At 39.9% G+C, this 20,612-nt stretch overlaps 2 protein-coding genes across 5 annotated transcripts; one reads left to right on the top strand and one right to left on the bottom strand.

Annotated features, from left to right (window-relative positions):
- Positions 1 to 387: 387 nt before the first annotated feature.
- LOC146564094 (C-X-C chemokine receptor type 3-like) lies at positions 388 to 8,213 on the bottom strand. Of its 4 annotated transcripts, none has more exons than XM_085291577.1 (4): positions 7,828 to 8,213; positions 5,018 to 5,125; positions 1,653 to 2,039; positions 388 to 1,546 (listed from the first exon to the last, which is right to left on the bottom strand). In XM_085291577.1, the coding sequence occupies exons 2-4, from the start codon at positions 5,018 to 5,020 to the stop codon at positions 812 to 814; spliced, it is 1,125 nt and encodes a 374-aa protein (XP_085147703.1). In that variant the 5' UTR covers positions 5,021 to 5,125; positions 7,828 to 8,213; the 3' UTR covers positions 388 to 811. The 4 variants fall into 4 exon arrangements, with proteins under 4 accessions (XP_085147703.1, XP_085147704.1, XP_085147705.1 ...); XM_085291578.1 differs by having other exon boundaries at positions 7,899 to 8,213; XM_085291579.1 differs by lacking the exon at positions 7,828 to 8,213 and adding an exon at positions 7,790 to 7,804.
- Positions 8,214 to 15,222: 7,009 nt separating this feature from the next.
- trim35-28 (tripartite motif containing 35-28) lies at positions 15,223 to 20,586 on the top strand. The gene is made up of 6 exons (XM_085291576.1): positions 15,223 to 15,864; positions 16,689 to 16,784; positions 17,442 to 17,672; positions 17,781 to 17,803; positions 18,023 to 18,141; positions 18,677 to 20,586. Exons 1-6 carry the CDS (start codon positions 15,451 to 15,453, stop codon positions 19,246 to 19,248), a joined length of 1,455 nt encoding a protein of 484 aa, XP_085147702.1. The 5' UTR covers positions 15,223 to 15,450; the 3' UTR covers positions 19,249 to 20,586.
- Positions 20,587 to 20,612: the final 26 nt, after the last annotated feature.

Raw genomic sequence — 20,612 nt, 5'->3', positions numbered from 1 at the left:
TTTTGTTTCAGATTCTTTTGACATTTAAAACAGGTTTTGATTTTAGTTGACATGTGTCAAACTACATATCTGTATGTGAATAATGTGTGTCCTTTTTTATTCATATTTTAGGTTGTTGTTTTAAGTACAAAGATAAAAGAAAATTAACTTTCATGCAATTTCTCTGTCAGATAAAGAAAGATTCATCAAATTAGTCACCAGGCCTCAAATAGAAACTGGAACTTGGAGACCAGTACACCTCATCAAAGGACTGTACACACTGTCTGATGAACTGTCTTGTAATTTTGATATATGTTCCCAAAACTCCTTCCAAAGCTGTAAGAATAAGTATTTATTTCAATGAATAAGCATCAAAGATTCCTTTAATAGGTCTGTTGGTCCTGTAGGTATAATCTTAAAAACAGACTTTATTATGATAATAAAGATTTATTGTACATTTGAACATTTTACACATAAAATATAAATCAATATGCAAAATAAATGTAGCATAAAATACATGTTTAAAACATTTTAAGATAAAATAGTAGCTCTTTACATTAATAATTCTCGTGCTGTCATAACTTATTTCTATTACAATACTGCCCAGAAAACAGAGAAAGGAAATCTCATACACTGCCAACAAATGCAGGTGTGAGTTATTTCTGTCCTGTCACATTCAACTACTGGTGCACTGAGAACTGTAGCAAACAACCAGTGCTGATTTCAGGTAATGTAACACAAAAAATATACAAACACAAGTTGTATGCACTGATGTTCATGTATTTGTCTCCATGTTTGTTTAGGTCAGTCAGATTTGTTGTTTTTGTCTTTCTCAGATAGCAAGGGAGTGGGAAGTTTCAGCAGACTCGGACCACATGGAGCTTCTCCTGTTGCTGACAAAAGACTGGATTTTTGCACTTGCCACTTTGCAGCCCAGAGACCTGAGGATGCTCATGAGCTGACGGCGGAACTTCACACCCACAAAAGCATACAGGATGGGATTGAGGCAGCAGTGGATGAAACCCACACAGGTGGTCACTGTCTTAATTTTCTCCAGAGATGTTGTGCCTGAACAAGTTTCTGTTTTGTTATCAAAATGAATAGTTTCCACTAAGAGTGTGAAGTTGTACGGGGTCCAGCAGATAAAGAAAACCACCACCACAGCCACAATAACTTTAAAAGCTCTCTGCTTTTGATGGCTCTGGGCTCCATACCTCAGCTGATCCAGGATGCGGGAGTAGCAGAAAATCATTACACCAGAAGGAAGTACAAAGCCCACTATGAGATAAATCATGCGTGATGCCAACCTCCAATTATATACAGCCTCCTCACCAAATTTGTAATAATTGGGAACACACTCTCTTCTGCCTCGTCTATCATCAAACACATCTTCTAAAAAGATCCAGTCAATGATAGAGAGAAGCAGGGAAAAGCACCACACCATCAGGCAGCTGGCCTGAACAACCCAAGGCTTCTTCCTTGAGTACATCTGTGTAGCATGGACGATGGACAGGTAGCGGTCCAGACTGATGCAGGCCAGGAGAAGGATCCCACTGTAGAAATTAATCTAAAGAAATCAATGAGAGATGAGCAAGACATATTTTGAAACCTCTGCTAAATTAATTGAAAGTACAGATTTTTTCACTGCATCTTTACTTCAGCACAATACTTACTGTAAAAACACTTCCAGCGATCTTGCACAGGGGAGTACCAAAAGTCCATCCATCACTTTGGGCATACTGTACTGCCCAGATGGGCAGCGTCACCAGCATCAGGATATCTGCCACTCCCAGATGGAGGATGAAGGTATCTGTTACGCTCCAGGTCTTCCTACTCCGAGCCAGTATTCCCAACAGCAATCCGTTCCCAAGTAGACCAACAACAAACACCACAGAGTACAGAACTGGTATGAACACAGCTTCAAAATTCACATTCTCAGTCAGGTCGCAAATATCACCCCCTTCATAAGAGCCATTCGAGTCTGAATAGTTATAGTTTTCATAGAAATCAGACCAGTCAAGGTCCTCCCCTGTCACTGTAATCTTTTCATCTTCCATCATCTGTGGACAGACAGAGAAAAGGCCGTTAATTTGGTTTCAGCACAAATGTTTTCTACCACATGGTGGTGCTATCTATCATCTATCTATCTATCTATCTATCTATCTATCTATCTATCTATCTATCTATCTATCTATCTATCTATCTATCTATCTATCTATCTATCTATCTATCTAGCATTTAGTTTGGTCATTTAGATATTCTTGATGATCACATTATAAGCAGGTAAAAAACACCGTGTTTTGTAAATAATGTCATAACTGTAAGGACAGAGTAACACCACATGAACATACATACATATATACAAGTTTTGTGATATTTTTTTTAATAAATGGAATTTATTATATCAATAAACATAAAAGTAAAGGATTCAAAAGAGCTCTATCACATCTCATCTTTACAAAACCTGGAAACTTACTCAGTGACAAAAATATAATAGCAAACTATAACACTTCACACCACATCAGAGTTTAATATGCTGTGGTCTGTCACTGTGAGCTAAAGGTGTGCGTACAAACAGAAAAACAAATGAGCACAATGAAAGCAATGCAAACATCAAAATTCAATTATACGCAAATTGAATTTTTATGCAGAATTCATCGTTTCCATTGTTTTCAATACAAACCGATCTTAATTATTTCTTAATTACATACTTAACTGCATGCATTTGTGCAGAGAGGGGAGAGTGCAGTTTAAATGTTCAATGTAATGTGTGTACTCTTATGTAAGCACAACTGAAATTTTACAACAAGGAATGACAAATGCATGAAATTTAACTAGTATAGCCTGATTGAAAACAGCATAAAATAAAAAACATACCAAACTAGGAGTCTCTGATATTGTAGATCACATAAATCTGCCCTGCGAAAAAGAGCTCTACCTCTAGCAGTCCCGATAAAAGCATCTAAAGCTACTACAAAGGAAGCTGACATAAGACAAAGGCTCAGGCACACAAACCAAAAAAAAAACCCTCCTCCACCTCACAGGGTACGTTATGACAGTATGAAAACTCTCATAAGCTGTAAATAAGAAGTCTGATGATTTACAGAAATTTAATGAAATAATTGCTAAGACAGTTTTAAGAAACGTCTTACTTTTAAAAAGTTTTATTTTTTATTTCCTCTTTTTTCCGAGACGCTAAGAATAAAGTTTTATCCTTTAATTTAAAAAAAAACAATTAACAAACTTAAAATGTTAAACTATGTGTTTCAGATGTCTGAAACAAGCCTACAATAGAAACAACTTAACATATTTATAAATTCTCAAAAAAATTGTAAAATTTTCTTTCTCCTTGTCGCCCTTCTGTTTATGTTAAAGTAGTAGTAAAGGGCCTTTACACCAATGTGGAGATATGAATACGTAAAAACACTTTCGGGGTCACTGTGTGAGTAACGTAGTCGCACTTTCCGTGAACGTTTCTGTGAAATCAGAGACTAAAAATGAAAACACTCATCAGTTTCATTTGGTTTGGAAGTTGTGTTTCAGAATTTGTTGCCATTTAAGAGAAACACACGATTTAAAAGAAATGCATTGTGTTGAGTGCTGAATTTGTCATATGTATTTGACATATATTACATGCAAATATGCTCTGATCCTGGACAAGCTCGGGCACATTGTTTCTGGCCACTGATCACAAATGTTGATGGGGTTCTTTTTTTTAAGCTTTTTTTGGGGGGGTAGACATGAGCTTAAGCTCTCTGTCACCACCAAAGATCAACCATCATCATGCAGTTTGACCAGATTTATTTCAGTGAGTAGTGTCTGATTGTCTTATTTGTATATTTTGCAGTGTTTAACTTGTTATGTATTATTCATGCATGTGCACATGTCCTCACACATCAGTTGAAAGCTGTAAAACGCTCTCTGGAATATGTTAAATTTATAAACTGCAAATTTAGATTAGATGACAATGTCATAGCACACAAGTAATGGACTTTGCATACATCCATTTAGTTTTGCCACAAAATTGAAAGACAGTGTCATAAAAGTTGATCAAATATACGTTTCTGTATTGCTTTAACTGAATTGTGCACCAGTGTTTTGTTGCATTTGTTTGCTTCAGGCCTGAAAACTTAAAAACAATTCTAAAATGTGCTCAAGCAATCAAGAAAAACTGCAATAAGGACAAGAAATGCATATAAAATAAACAACATACATGAAATCCAAATTTTAAAACAGTTTTCACAGCAAGAAATTACAACACAAATATTGTTGTAAATGCACTCTTCTTGTTACTCATGTCAGGGCGACACATTCACACTTATTTCTAATTTAGAAAAGAAAAAGTTCTCTAAAGTGGCAACGGAAGATATGCACACATAGAAATGCCTTTGGAGACCACTGATGTTCAAACCAGAAACCTTCGTGCAGTGAGGTGACAGTGCTAACCACTGCCCTACAGCACCCTTTTATAGGTCTAATTTATGTTACTATCATATTTTTCAAAAGCAGACTCTATGCAGAGAACATAAAACTGACTGAACGTGCAGTGAAATAATAGTGTAGTCATGCTGTGCATCTTTTTGTCTTACATGTCTGTTTACACAAACAAATCACACTCTGGTTTTATTAGAACAGTAGTAGTGAAGAATATTGGTGCAGAATGTATGCCCAGAGACACAGCAGCAATTCACACCATTCATATAAAGCTCCTGGACTACACAGTCTCGTCAAAATGAATGAAAAAAACAAACTGAAATTATGAATGAACAGCTACATGTTGATAGATAAGCTCCTGGCATGTCTTAACAAACCAAAAAAAAAGATAGCGTTTTATGACACTCATATCAGTGTTAAATCTCACTTTATATCATTTTCAAGATCAGCATTTCAAAGATTTAGTTACCTTCCCCCAAAACCTCAAGATATTTCTCACACCTTTTTTTTTTCACTGTATTGCTCATGCTTTGTACGCAGCCACCAAACATGCAAAGATGACACCTGTGACAGAACTTGGTTTCAAATGTCTGTTTCCCCTTACCATTTACAAAAGCTTCAGATCGTGTTCCTGTTGTTTTTCACACCTTTCCTCGGCTGGTTGTGCAGCTCTTATGCAATTCATCTTAGAGGCAAATGGAAATGTAGGTACCTGTCAGAGAAAGAGAGAAAAGCACAGCTAGAAAACAGTTCTGTTGTGACCCAGATTATACATTTTACAAAGCAGCATGCATGTCTGGCTGTTTGGTTCATTCTGCAGTGGGATGCAGCACGCTGGAAACAGTGGGATTTAAACACAAGTCATTCAAATCTAACATAACATGACAACATTCTGATACAAACAAAAATATATAATATAAACACACGAATACTACTTTTTTGTCTCTAAGAAACTAATTAAAACTTGTTTGTTCACCATAAAATCTGTGCTTCTAAACTGAGGTTTGTTTTTTTTAAGCTACAGTGAAACCATTGAGATGTTGTTTTGGGCAGTTTGAGGAACTGAGAGAAGAAAACTGGCAGTTTTAATTCCTAAAATCGTTTTTGCATTGCTAAGTTTTAGCAGTAGTGAATCATTTCCTATAGCACATAGGAATCACAGTTCCAGTTTACAGGTTCAATCACATCTGCTCACTGATGTAATACCATCGGCTTCGTGTGATGTTGATGGTGTGATTGGATGTAAGATAAGATTCACAGAAGATGAATAAGCCTCTTGGCAAGATTTTTCTTTAGCAACTGTTTGAACATTTGCAGAATGGCTTCAACTTGAACCACCTCTTCCTTTTGCTTAGGCGGTTAATTTGACCACATTGTAGGTTAGTGTGCCACTAACCTGTGCCACTTGCTGAAAAAGGTTTCCGTTGTAATGCATGACTATCTATGATTGACAGAAGGGTCGGGAAGGAAAGACATAGTTCATATTGGGAAATCTATTTGATAGCGTGCTTGTTTCGACACTTCATTGGTAAGGGGACAGGCTTAGGTACACACTCGCACTCTATACAACTTACATTTAACGATGAAAAGACTTCCTCGGATATAATTCGTCATAGGTGTGAATGCTACTTTGTTTTGTTTTTGCGAAACTGCTACCATTATATAATGCACCCAGAATAAACTATTAAAACAGTACTTGATTTTAAATCCCTGAGTGATGGCAAAACAAACAGCAACAACAACAAAAAAATGTCACTTGTGCAGGTTCAACTTGTAAACAGAAGGAACTCACAGCACCTCTGTGGATTTCCTGTGTGACATTCAGTCTCAAAAAATATATTCACCCTTTCAGCTGTAGTTAAGTAAAACAGAGCTCAACAACAGTGCTGATGTCACAACAAATATGTACAGTTTATTTTGCAGATGGAAGCGTGCAAAATCCACCACCCTGTCACAGTCATGATGTATTCAGAAGTGAATTATTAATGAATCTCATTGCTAAATGTGTGGTTTTAAAGCTGCACCCTTAAAAACGCCCAACATTACAGTTACCATCAAATCAGTGCCATACACCCTACGTGATTGTCCATGATCATATGAACCATCTGGGCTGGCTGTCAGGGAACAATCATTAAACCTTAGTACCATCAGTCTAAGACACGGTACTAGACAACAGACAAAAAGAGTTGTAATGACCAAACAGTTAAAACTGGTTTGGTGTGACAGATAAGCCTCTTCTGAGCATTAATCACTTAGTTCTTCCATGGTGCACACGGGAAAATCAGTCCATCACACTTTACTACTCTATTGTGAGCAGAGTAACAAAGCTAAGTTGAGGAACTCCTCCATAACCTGGTGTTTGGTAGAGCACAGCACATTACTCTTGCTGTCTGCTCTTACTGATAGTCAGGCTTCAGCCTAATTGAGGAAGGCATCCTTCACCTGTCTGTGAACTTGGGATTACACGGAAGACAAAGTTTTGCAATGTCTCAAAGTATCATTTTCACAGTGAATAGTGGGAGGAGGTGTTCTATGTGCAAGCTGCACGCTCAGCTCTGGGGCATCCCAGGCAGGAAATACAAGGCGCTGAAAGGTCAGGTTGAGCTGTTTTCCTCTTCCCGAGCAGCAGGCAGCAGATTGGCAGGATTTTATAAAATTGCAGTGTTTGCAGTGATGTTTGTTCTATATTTGACCAAAAGGGCCAAAATCCTCTCATCTGTCACTGCCGTGCTTTGAGAGCAGCACATAAGGATCAGATTTGGTGCATTAAGCTGTGTGGCTGCTTCACGGCCACAACAGATTTCTAAAGTCTCAATAAGCATGTGCATCAAAGCCTCATGAGGCAGAATGTGATATCAAATATTACCAAACTGGGGAGTGCTAAAAGTAAGAAGTTTTTCTCTTTATTTTTTGGTTTATTTTAGTTTTCCAAACAAACAAAATCATTTCAGGAGTTATAATTTTTCCCCTCAGAATCTATTTTTCATGTTTTTTCCTTAATTGACTGAAAAAACTAAATATTTCACATCTAGTTTTAATTCATGTTAAAAACCTTGCTGTCTATATAGTGTGCATTCCCAGTTCCTATTATTTCACCACATATTCAGTCAGCGCTAAAAGTTGGAAACTACTTTTGGTCTTTTCAAATTATGAGAGTTTTTATTAATACCAGCCAATCAGGACTGACACTGTGAGATTTAGGCGCAAACCCTTCAGGTTTAACTACTCTGAGGGCTTTCAAAAATGACAAACAACACTTTAGATAACAGTCTAAAAAAGTTGTTTAAAAACAGACAGACAGTAAAATTGCCTGTTTAAAAGTTAGATTTTCTCCAGTTCATCAAGTGATAAAGTAAAATGTTCTCTCTCAACTTACTCCCACACACTGATAGAGTGAACTTAGTTGCCACTAACTTGTGAAGGAGTTACTCAAGTGTGAGCTCAGGCTGGTATACTATCATGTGCATGTGCCAAAGGCGTGGTACCGTCAACTTCAGGTATCAGATGAGTCAGAATAGTTGCACGTCTCTCGTTGTCATTTCTTGTGGCAATGCTGTCCCGGTTGAGGCATTCCTTCTGATAGCACTTGAAACAGGTCATATCATCCTCATCCTCTGGAGTTCTGGCAAAGAGGCTGTAGCTTGAACTGATCGGTACAGGGTTTGGATCATCAGGTGGAGCACTTTGTCCATTTTCTCCTTTTTTCTTCTTCTGCTGGGTTCTGATGGTATTCTCAGTGTGAACGAGATGGTGTCTTGCATTACATGGCTGCTATGGCCTCCCTGTATGCCCTCTCTCAATGCCCTGCCCCGATCTCATCATCGCCTCAATCACAATCTTGATGTTTATGTAGGAAATTTGCTAGGACCTTTTGCAAGTGATGAGTCAAGACTTTTCTCTTGAGCTTCTCCTTTCCCTCTGTTCCAGTATTCTGCTTCATATTTCCACAGATGTAATGTCTTTTCAGTTTCTTTTCTTCTTTATTCTATGATCTATTTTTTTCCTTCCAAATAAATTAGCTCATGCTGAGTGTTCCTCTCTGTGGAGCCCCAAAGTTTTTTACCCAAACATACGTAACACTTATAGCACCATCACCATATTTTCCCCTCATATAAACAGCATCCACCTCTTCAGTCTTCAGTGGGATTTTCTTTACCAGACCTATCCCCATGCTCACAAATGCTTAATTGTATCTATCTGGCACATTAATTTCTATCAATGTCACCTCAAATCCAAACTGTCTTTCGCTACAACCAGGCAAAACAGTCACAACAGACTTAAACGTTCGGAAAACCCTTGTCCTCAATTTACTTTCCCATTGAGAAAGTACTCTTTGTTCCCTGAGCACTGAATTTACTCAGCCTTGTGATGACAAATCTCTAGACCAAAAGCGGGCAATCAGTTTTTGTGCGGGGGTTTTGTTTGTTTGTTGTCTTTTCCCCAAAGAATTATCACAATTTATTTCACATATCTGACCTCTGAGAACAACATTTCTGGATACACAATGGGAATACATCTAGGGTCTACACTGTTTGGCCTTTTTATGTCTCAACTATGGAAGGTAAAGCTAAAAAAAATAGATTATTCCAGTATGATCTGTCTCTGTCCATCTCACACCCCTCATTCAATCAACCAAGGCGTCAATGCTGAAGCTTGTTATGGAAATCTGAAATAAACCTCAAACAGTCAGTTTGAGTTTGAATTTACTTTGCAAAGGGATCAGCCAACAGCACAGCATGCACAATCCTGTCATGCATACATGACAGGATTATGCATGCTATACAAAGAGGTATCGTAAGTCTAGATTATGTGTCTATCTGCCATGATCACAGTATAAAGTCAGTGTGCAAAAGATACTTTACAGCTCAACATGTGGTATATCTGAAAGATCACGCTGAGAAAGAATAAGACTGTAGGGAGCTTCTCACTGAGTAGGTTCAGCTTTACACAGGGAAAAAGAGAATCGTAAAATTTTCCATCACAGTATGCATTGGGGTATTAATAAAGTCTGTATGACTAAGCCCAGTAGCCCCTGGTTACAGTGGCTTAATATAACATACAGCAAACAAAACACTTTCTGAAGTTGCATCAGAAAGTGCTCGGACTCTTTCACTTTCTGCATAACTTGTCTTACAGTTTCTAAATGTCTCAAATGACTTGCATAAATGGCCTAAAATTCATGAACCATAAATAACAATGAGAATATTTTTTGTGTTTTTTATAGAATTGATTAAAAGTCAAAATATGAAATTGCTCACTTAATAAAAACTTAAGACCTTTAAATTCGCATATCTCAGAAATGCACACGTAGATTTGTGCAGTTTATCCCCACTCAGTGTGGTGCATGCTCTCGAGCCCTGTCAGAAATGTGTGAACTGGACTCTTCACAGATACTCTGGGGGGTGGAAACCTTATCTGAACCAAGTTCCTGAGGTTACTTCAGTAATATCTTTTGCTTTGGGTCATTAAAATGCTGAAAGCTAAACCATTGCCCTATTCTCAGATCACATGCACTGTGGGAAAGGTTTTCTTTGAGTACCTCTGTGTGGGACTACATTCATCTTTTCTTTAGTTCTGGGCAGCCTCCCTGTGCCTCTGCCGAGAAGCGCTGCCATACTACAGTGCTAAGGCTCGAGGATGGTGCTAGTCCAGGGTATTTTTTCCTTATGCGCTCACTTTACATTTAAGTCAAACCCTCACCACGGTCTCCAAGTAGCTGATTGCCAGAGGAAGCAGAGAAATACTGAACCTCTATTACAGCGATGCGTTGGGCTCTTGATCACCTCCCTGACTCAGGCCCTTCTTGCTTTATTTCCCATTTTAGCCAAATGGTCAACTCTAGATGGAGTCCAGTCCAGACACAGTGATTTGGTTATGCTTTTGTAAAATAATGTAATTTTCCACTGCATTCGGGTTCTGCCATCTGTTCACAGCTTTATTAACAGTAAAAAGTATTTTTTAATGTTGAGGTTGTCAGAAAAAGAGCATTAGTTTCACAGCAAATGCATGTTTGTTTGTTGGTTGGTTAAATGAGGACTTTCTGAAGCCTCTTTACAGTTTGTTGTCCAAAATACCAAACTTGCACTGCATTGTTGCTACTGGGAGCTTCACTGTTTTGGTTCCTTTTTAAAACGTTACCAAGATTGTTCAAAAGACACACATACAAACCAAACCACACATTTTCCACACGCTGTCACTGTCCTTCTAAAAGGAATTTTTCTCTTTTATTTGTTTTCTTTTACTTGTTGTTGCAGAATTCACAGTGTCTCTGAGTTTGGTAACTTTACCGTGCTCAGTGGTTTTCAAGTATTTTGAGGCAAAAACACACTAAAGGTTAAACTGGATTATTCACACCTGCCAAAAACAAAAAAACATATCTTACCCACAGAAGAACAGTGTCATCAGTTCTTCTCTTAACTGTAAACACTTTTCTTAAAGCAACACCATCATCATCACTCCATCATCAAATTTTCTACATTTCTGGTAACGGTCTCTTTGTCGCAAACAGATGTTAAAGGCTGAGTTTAATTCATTTACTGACAAAGAGAGAAAACACACATTAATAAAAGTCAAAGATGTTTTCATTGGAAAAACTCTCCTTGTTATTTTTATTCAAATTTCCAGTGGATAATGCAGGAATATTCATTTCACCATGATGGAAGTGTAGTAAAAATCAGATAAAGTGAAAGCTTTTGTTCAGCTCAAGCCTTTCCTTTGAGAAGCCAAGTTTCTCTCAGAAAGGATGGGTTAGGTTTCCTTTTCAGCTTGCTTGGCACCATGTCAGCCAACTTCTCCCCACAGTGGAGGCATTTAGGCTGAAACTATGGCCAAGCTAAAAACTCTGTAGTTAGTAGATTGTGTTGGCTGCTTGTGTTTTGCTTTAAAACAAAAGCAGTCCCCCACCACCACCACCACCACCCTCGCAGATTTTTGTTTTCCTCATCGACACCAGTGAGGGCCTTTGATGTGCACTAATGGTAAATGCAACTGCAGTTAAAGGGAAAGTTTACAAGATGTTGGTGATGGTTTGGAGATGATGGCACACATAAAACAGAAAGGAGGCAGAGCTGGAGTTGACAACTCCTTTTAAGCATTTTGGAGACAAAGTAAGAAAAGCAAGACTGAGATGATTTGAACTTGTGCAGAGGAGGAATAGTGGATATATTGGGAAAATTATCTTAAATATGGAGCTGCCAGGCAGGAGGAAAAGAGGAAGACCACAGAGAAGATTCATGGATGTAGCAACCCCTAAGGGGACCAGCTGAAGAAAGAAAGGTTTATGGTCAGTTGCAACGACAATTTATGGTTGAAGCCACATTTCAAGGGGCACACCTTTGGGGAACCACTCTTTAACAATCACCACTCAGAGTACGTCACGCAGTAGTGCTGCAGTGCCATCTGTTGGATACCCCGCTATCATCTCTCAGAACAGTGTTTTGTAAAACAAATCTACTGTATGATTGCATCAGTGACTAAAGGATTGATGTTCCAAATAACGCAAAGACTGTTTAATAAACTAAGATAAACAGAGGAAACCAGATTAAGTGCAAAATCCTGCTCCAGCTCTTTTATAAACTCTAAGCAGCAAACAGGAAAATGTTTTAGATTCTTCACTGGCAAGTAAAAATAAAGAGAAAATATACAAAAACAATGTGCTTGTGTGCTGCAGTTATGTATCTTCATAGATTATGCTTGCCTGGTTTAAGAATTGGTTAAGTCACCTTAAGTTATTTCTACTGCACAATGACAGCTGCTGTGTTATCTGAGCTTCCAGGGAGACGTGTTGGTACTCCATGATGTACATCAAAATATGAGGCAAAAGTAAAGGAAACACAAAAAGTAATAAAACCATCTCAAATAATATTTATTCATTGTGACAGCCTCAAGCGGCCTAAATGTACAAAAACTGTCATTCATTTGGGAAATGCATAGTGGGCATGCCTTTTTATAAATCTATGCCGTAGTTCATAGGTTTCATTTCTCCTTTCACTGGGGTGAAAACACCTTCTGTTTTATATGGAACCGCAACACATTTTTGTCCTTTGCTCTCCCCATACTGAAAAAATGTTCTACATTTTGATTACCTTTAATTTTTGAAAATCAACACCCACCGTAAGGGAAGATAGTTTTCTAAAATCTGCCTGCAAAAACACCAAAACGTTTCAGTGTGGGTCTCCTGCAGGCTAAAGTGTTATTTAGTTTCCACGCTGCAGCAAAGTGGAAAAATGTTTGTCACTGCAGATTTCAAAGGTTGTGCAGATTTCTTTGGAATAGGCTTTAAAAAAAAATAACCACAAAGAGAAAGAAAGACAGCCACAAGAATTGCAAACATCCAGTGGGTGAAACTTGCTGACAGTACCTGGCACAGGGTTTTCCCCTGTGGTGACACCTATCTGTCAGTGTCATGAGAAAGCTGTCGCTCTGAAAGAAATGTGCTAGCAGATGGATGGATGGCACCATCTCTGAAACCTGAACTGAAATAACAGTAAGGAGCTCATATAAATGTTACTGGGACAAAATGGAGAATGCATGAAAGTAAAACTATGATCGAAGGAAAAGAAGAAGCCTCATGTTCCTTTAATCGCTGGTCTGTTTCAGACCACAAAAGGAACATCGAGTCCCACCTGTCCAGCAACAACACACGAGAGGTGTGGCAGGGAATGCAAGACATCATCAACCACAGAGGCAGCACTGCGAAAACAGAAAACCCGAATGGGCAGCTGGCAGAGGAAATAAACAGCTTCTTCGCCCGCTTTGAAACACCACAACAGCAACACTCATCTGCTTCAGCCCTGCTCCCATCCTCATCCTCACCTGGTTCCTGCACCGCTCCACTCACTGTAACGGAGCACGATGTCAGACGTGTGCTCCTAAAAGTGAACCCCAGGAAGGCGGCCGGTGCAGATGGAGTACCTAGCAAGGTACTAAGAGCATGCGCACACCAGCTCACCCTCATCTTCACCAGACTCTTCAACCTCTCACTGGATCAGGCAGCCATCCCATCCTGTCTAAAATCAGCCACAATCATCCCAGTGCCGAAGAAGTCTCCCATCTCCAGCCTGAATGATTACCGCCCTGTGGCCCTCACACCGGTAATCATGAAATGCTTTGAGAGACTAGTCCTTCAGCACATCAAGGATTACCTCCCCCCAGAATTCGACCCCCACCAGTTTGCATACCGTGCAAACAGATCCACAGAAGACGCCATCGCCACAGCCCTCCACGCTGTGCTGAGTCACCTACAGTAGAGCAGCGGCAATGCTACGTCCGAATGCTCTTTGTGGACTACAGCTCAGCCTTTAATACGATCATCCCGGACATCCTCATCACCAAACTGGTCACTCTTGGCCTCCCTCCTCTCACATGTGCCTGGATAAAGGATTTCCTCACAAACCGGCCCCAGACTGTAAGACTCGGCCCTCATCTCTCCTCCACTCGCACACTGAGCACCGGCTCCCCACAGGGCTGTGTGCTGAGCCCCCTCTTGTGTTCTCTCTACACCCATGACTGCAGTTCGACCCACAACAACACTCTCATCATCAAGTTTGCTGATGACACCACGGTAGTCGGACTCATCTCGAAGGGAGACAAGGCAGAGTACAGAGAGGAAGTCCTGAAGCTGGCAGCATGGTGTTCAGAAAACAACCTGGCACTGAACACTAAGAAAACCAAAGAGCTCATTGTTGACTTCAGGAGACACAGCACTGACTTGGCCCCCCTCTACATCAACGGGGAGTGTGTGGAGAGGGTCCACACTTTCCGGTTCCTTGGTGTCCTCATCTCTGCTGACATCTCCTGGACAGGAAACATCTCAGTGGTCATCAAGAAGGCTCAACAGCGGCTGCACTTCCTGAGAGTCCTCAGGAAGTACAAGCTGAACTCCAACCTGCTGCTGACCTTCTACCGCTCATTCAATGAGAGCCTGCTAACCTACTGCATCACGGTATGTTACGGCAGCTGCACCAAAGCAGATAGAGTGAGGCTTCAGAGTGTGGTCAAGACAGCACAAACGATCATCGGCTGCCCTCTCCCCTCCCTGATGGACATTTATTCCTCCCGCTGCCTCACCAAAGCAGCAAACATTATCAAGGACAGCTCCCACCCTGGCTTCAACATGTTCAGCCTGCTTCCCTCAGGGAAGCGCTACAGGTGCATCAACACAAAAACCCACAAACTCAAAAACAGTTTCTTCCCCAAAGCGATAACCACCCTGAACTCACACATGCACAGATAACACAGCCCCCCACTTCCCACTTCCTCTATATGGACCACCACTGTGCAATACCAATTCTACGTGCAACAACTCAACTGTATATACAAAACACTATTTATACTATTTATACCAATTCCATGTGCAATACTCAACTGTATATACATAACGCTATTTATTACATATTACTTACATATTACCTGTATATTGTACATTATATATATATATATATGGTTTTTTCCCTATGTTAATACTGTCCATATGTACATAATGCTGCAGAACTGTATCCCCCCCCAGCATGTTTAGACTGAGTAGGAGATGCTCTATATCTCATTGTACAACTGTATAGTGACAATAAACACATTCTATTCTATTCTATTCTATTATGGAATTTTTGAATGTCAAATTTCAGAAAAAATAAATTTCTTCACATCCTTTTCAGCACTAGAAGCGTGTCCCTCATTTTCCCACAAACAAACTCTTTGTCCTATATTGGGTTTGTTGGGATCAGCTCATCCTGCTCCCCACCAGATATTTATTGTTCCCTCCAGGACCACTAGAGGGCAGTGCTTCAAAAAACAGTGAGTAGATCTGCTTCCTGTATCACAAACACGGAAAAGGAGTTGCGGGAAGAAGTTGTTGAACTTTGTCAACGCAATGATAGTAAATCTTCGTTATTTTTTGCTTTCTGTTCTAATCTAACCAACATTTCGCCAGTTGATTTCGCCTAACCCACGGAGGCGGGTGGATACGTGTCTGTCTGCCTTTATTTGTCGATTTTCGCTGTTTTTGAAAGCGAAAGCAAATTGAAGCGGGCCTGTGAAGCCATGTCTGACAACATGGAAGAGGATGAGCCTTTACCTCTCCAGCAGGAGCTGACCTGCCCTGTATGCCAGGGCATATTCCGGGACCCGATGCTGCTGCCCTGCACCCACAGCTTCTGTCGGCAGTGTCTGGAGGAAAATTTTAAGTACAGCAAAAAGTGTCCCGTCTGCAGGGAGGAGTGTGAGAAAGACAAGGCCATCGCCAATCGTGCGCTCAATAGCACCTGCGAGTCCTTCCTTAAACAGACGAACAAACGACCGAAAACCATTCAGCCCAGTGACGCAGTCTGCAACCTGCACCTGAAACCCCTGGAGCTGTACTGCGAGAAGGACGAGGAGCCGGTGTGCGTGGAATGCGTCACTCTGCACAGCACCCACAGGCTGTACACACTGAGCGATGGGGCGCCCATGTGCAAGGTAAGAGTTCCCCTAACCAGTTTGTCAGATTCTTCTTGAGAAAGAAAAAAAGTGCTATGCAATCCTGTTTCCACCAGCAGGAACTGGTTTGTTTGAGATTTCTTAAAAGCTGACAAACTGTAGTTGCAGCTGCTCATTTAGTAATATGTTATGTAAAGGTGTTAACAGTAAGTTTACCAAACGTGGTTTAAGGCCAGTGCCAGACTAAAAAAGAAAAACTGAATGTGGATTCAAATTACAAATGCGTTTTTAGTTAGCGTTAATGTCCTTTCTATCAGCTATGTAGGCTCTGATATAATGTCATCAGCAGCAACGGTGGCAATTTTGGATCTTCTGTAAAAGGAGATAATCAAGAAGTATATCAGATGCCCGTTATCTGCCATCAAAGACAGAAAATTGTTCACAGGATTGTTATTGCAGTCTGTACAACCACCTGAAGCACCACAGTGAATGCTTGTGAATATCTTGGCCTGCAATAAACGTTGTCACCCTTTTTTGGTAACAGCTCTCTGGTAACTCTATCCCCCTACAACAATTGTTTTAAAGCACAATCTTTTGGGCAGCAGTGGCTCTGGTAGCAGAAAGGGTCAATCCCCAGATCCTACAGTCTGTTGAAGTATCCTTGAGCAAGATACTGATAGATGGATAGACATAGTAGGAAGAACTTTGAATGCTCATATTAAATAGAAGGCACTATATAAGTATCTCCTATAAGTACCAGACCATTTACAATTTGATATCCTGTCATCTGTCTAACATGTGTATATTTGTGTTGTGTGTGTAACCCTTGTCACTGGCCTAAAACATTTTGTGCTTTTTTGCAGAAGGAGCTGAGCGAGAGAGTCCACATTTTTGAAAAGAAAGTGGACTCGTACAAGAAAACATCTCGCAATCTCAAAAACGCAGTGACCTATATCAAGGTAAGGTGACTGACATGTCTCACGGTGTTCTTATTACATGAATAGTGATTAAGCTGGTTATTAATAGCAGCAGGACTGTTATTTTGAATTCAGACATCTTCAGTTTCTAAAGCGTGGCTTCCTGGGGTGATCTGTAAAGTACTTTGCCCCCTTATGTTAAACTGATCCGGTGCAGATTAAATAAATTAGAGAGGAATATGACTCAGAAACATCGCAAATACGTACAATGTTATCCACAGGCAAAAAGTAAGATACACAATTGTGTACAGTGATTCATGTGTAACTTCTGTGGACTCACAAATACATGCTTCAATCCACGCACTAATACAAAGCAATTTGACCACACGTGCACGGTTCTGTCTATTGAGAACAAGAAAAGACTTTTTCATTAAAAAAAAAAAGGTAATACATTAAAAAAAGACAAATACAGAGAGAAAGCCCAGATGTCTCCATTTCAGTCTGTGACATGAAACAAAAGTTACACACAAATCACTGTACACAATTGTACGCTTGTGGATCATATCGTTCATATTTGCAACGCTTTTAAAGCATATTTCTGTCCATAGGTTATGGGGTATTAATTTCACTGCTTCACGTTAATATTTTTCTGGCATACAGCACAAATGTACAGTACAAATCTGCTCTGTCTTAATACAGTATCAGGCTGAAGAAGCAGAAAAGCAGATCAAAGCAGAGTTTCAGAGGCTTCACGACGTGCTCACCGCAGAAGAAGCGATGCGTCTTAAAGCTCTGTCTGATGAGGAGGGGGAGAAGATCGCTGGCATACAGAAACAGATTGAAAGCACAGAAAAGGATGTTGTCGCTATGAAGGAGCTCATTGATACAATTAAGAAGGAGATGGGCAATGAGGATCTACCACTCCTCCGGGTAAAAAAAACAAAAAAAAAAAGTCTGTTATCACAATGTCGTTTTGTGTCTCACGAGCGTTTTACATGACTTGAATCAAACTGATTTCGGTCACTTTTTTTGTTTCAGAATTTCCAGAATTTAAAAAGACAGTAAGTCCCTGCAAAACTCGCTGTAATCAGAAATAATCTTTGCAAAAACAATCTCTGTTATAGATTAAATACATCTAAAAAATTCATTACAATGATGTTTTTGATAAATATTTGCACAATCGTCACATTACAGTTTTTTCTTTTATTTAGCTCTCTGCTGTCTTTTGCTAAGTTACAACTGTCTCTCATTAACTTTCCACATTGCCGTCTCTTGTCTAGAGCTCACTGGTCTCGTTCAGAGCCTCGCATTCCCTACGGATCCCTTTTGAACGTGGCCAAACACGTTGGTGGTCTGGGCTTCAACGTATGGAAGAAAATGCAGTCTCATGTGAAATATTGTGAGTACGTTACACGGTGGGATTTTGGAACAGTGGAACTGCCTTTATTGCCTGAAATATACACAAATTTTAGAAGACACACGTGCACTAGAGTGCATCTGATAGGCTAAACTTTATTATAAGAATTGTGAATGTAGATCAGTATTGCACTTCAGTCATTGCCTGAAAACCAGTGTTGTATGGACTGAGCTGTTCATCATGTATTTGTTATCATTTGACAGTGATCCAGATCCTCCATGAAAACTAAGCTTGAGCTTGAGGATGGCTATACTACAGTATTTCAGGACCGAATACAAAACTAACTAGTCTGTTTATTTATTTCAGACAGAAAAAAATGCCACTGAACCTTGGAATCAGTACATTTTAATACTAGTTAGTCTTTTCCTGCCAGCACTTAATAGTGGATGTTTGTAGTCTTGAGCTCTAGAACAGTACATGGAGATTGTACATGACTTTCCTACATTTAGTACATTTAGCATATCTCTTCACAAGAAATTTGACCCCCATTGTGGCTTTTCTCACCCTGTGTGTGCAGATCCAGTGCTGTTGAACCCGAACACAGCCTCGCCTTGGCTGTCTTTGAGTTCAGACCTGGTCAGTGTGAAGGAAAGCTCAGAGCGGCTGACCGTCCCCGATAACCCACAGCGCTTTGATCCCTGCGTCTTTGTCCTAGGTGCTGAAGCTTACACCTCCGGGAAACACAAATGGGATGTCTTTGTAGGTGACAACCCCAAGTGGATAGTGGGAGTGTGCAGAGAGTCATTGCAGCGTAAAAAGAAGTTTACAGTTGCAACAAACCGCGGTGTGTGGGCCTTAGGACTGAGCAAAGGGGTGTATAATGTAATGACGACTAAGCGTGAAGAGCTGCAGCTTCAGCAGCGACCTGAAAAGATTCGAGTCAAGCTTAATATAGAAAAGGGAGAGGTGTCATTTTGGGATGGAGGGTTAGGGAAGCACCTGGTCACACTTACACACAATTTTTCAGGTGCGATATTTCCTATTTTTGGTCCCGGCCTCCATAGCTCGCCCATGGCTCTGGTTCCAGGAAAAATAGCTATACACATGTCAACAACCCAAGATAAGGTTGACGTGAAGATGCAAGATTGAAAATCAATGATGAAAAACTTTTAAAGCAAGAGCAACTCGACAAGCCTTTATCAGTCGATCAGGGGCAACGAGAACATCAAATAAAAGTTTAAAAGATTAAATCTGCCAGTAGATGAAACATCAGTTTAAGTATAAAGATGAAAATAATGACACTGACATAATGTTCGAAGCGTGTGATAAAACACAATGTCAGAAACACAATTTAGAGTGAAATGCCTAAACTTTAAAACATGCAAACCAGCCTGCAAAAGACAGTCAAGATGAAACGTGTTGACGGCGTGCAGAAGACAGAAACCAAGAAGTGATCAAAGGATGACACTTTGTGCCGTAGTGCCTTTGCTGAGGGAAACCGAATCCACTGATCTTTTGGCACCTTGCTAGTGACCGACCAAAGGAGGAAAAAGTAAACTGAATTTGGGATGTCACGCTATGTTGTATCGAAGATGATCGCCATGATCGAAAGGTTCTTGCTGTGTTAATATTACTGATATGATAGTCTCATAAATAATTAACAGTGACTGTGACATATGACACCACCAACATAGGTGGTGATATTACAGCTTAATGCGGGCTGCCGTTCAGGCTGTGATTTACAACCACAGTAAGGATGTGGTTATTTATATCAGAGCGATGAAATATCAGCCTGTGGTCCACACACAGACACTCACGCTTTCTGTCTCGTCTCTACTCATAGGTGTATTTTGTTGTTTCTTTCTTTTTTCTTTGTTTTCACCTTGCATTGCATTGATGGAAGATTTCAGGCCGTATTGATTTGTTTATGAGTTCATGGAGTTGCCTTTACTTCACTGCCTTCACTGTTTGTTTTGCACAACAGTTGTCTGGCCCTCTGCACCTCCCTACCCTCGTGTTTTGAGCGTAGTTAATGTGGCCAAACAGAAACAAAACACATGACGAAAACAAAGGATTGGACTGAGAGCTTTATTTTTTTTAACCCTTCAATGAAATAAAGGCGATGATGGTGATTAAGTTTGAAACTTCACTGTTATAAAGTCACTTGCTTCTGGGTTTTAGGGGATGATATTGTAGTTGTTGTTAGCCTTTGATTCATTTGATTTCTGTGAGTAATAGGAATATTTCTTGAAATATACACTTAAATGCGCTTCAAATGTTTTTGGTAATGCTGATGTTTTGGATTAAAATGCAAAATGAAACTGCTGATTGTTGGGATAGTTAGACTGCTATGCTGGCTGTCATTCACTATACTAAGTTCATGCTTAGCAACACTTTGTGATATAAAATATGCTACTACAGTGTGTGTAACCTCTAAACATTAACACTTGTGTGTCGGTCTTCAATTAAAAACTGTTTCAAATTAAATGTGTGTTGAGTGCTTTTTTTATAAC

Source organism: Mchenga conophoros, linkage group LG11, assembly GCF_057382185.1.
Source record: "Mchenga conophoros isolate Kocher_MC1m ecotype Shallow Benthic linkage group LG11, M_conophoros_male_GT1.1, whole genome shotgun sequence".
In the NCBI taxonomy this organism is placed as follows: domain Eukaryota; kingdom Metazoa; phylum Chordata; class Actinopteri; order Cichliformes; family Cichlidae; genus Mchenga; species Mchenga conophoros.
The sequence above is the reverse complement of the archived record's forward strand: the minus strand, read 5'-3'. Positions and strand labels throughout refer to the sequence as shown.

Coding starts and splice junctions, on each gene's coding strand:
- trim35-28 (XM_085291576.1), top strand. CDS start 15,451: ATGTCTGACAACATGGAAGAGGATGAGCCTTTACCTCTCCAGCAGGAG. Junction 16,785..17,441: donor ACGCAGTGACCTATATCAAG/GTAAGGTGACTG, acceptor GTCTTAATACAG/TATCAGGCTGAAGAAGCAGA. Junction 17,673..17,780: donor AGGATCTACCACTCCTCCGG/GTAAAAAAAACA, acceptor TTTTTGTTTCAG/AATTTCCAGAATTTAAAAAG.
- LOC146564094 (XM_085291577.1), bottom strand. Junction 1,547..1,652: donor TCGCTGGAAGTGTTTTTACA/GTAAGTATTGTG, acceptor TGATTTCTTTAG/ATTAATTTCTACAGTGGGAT.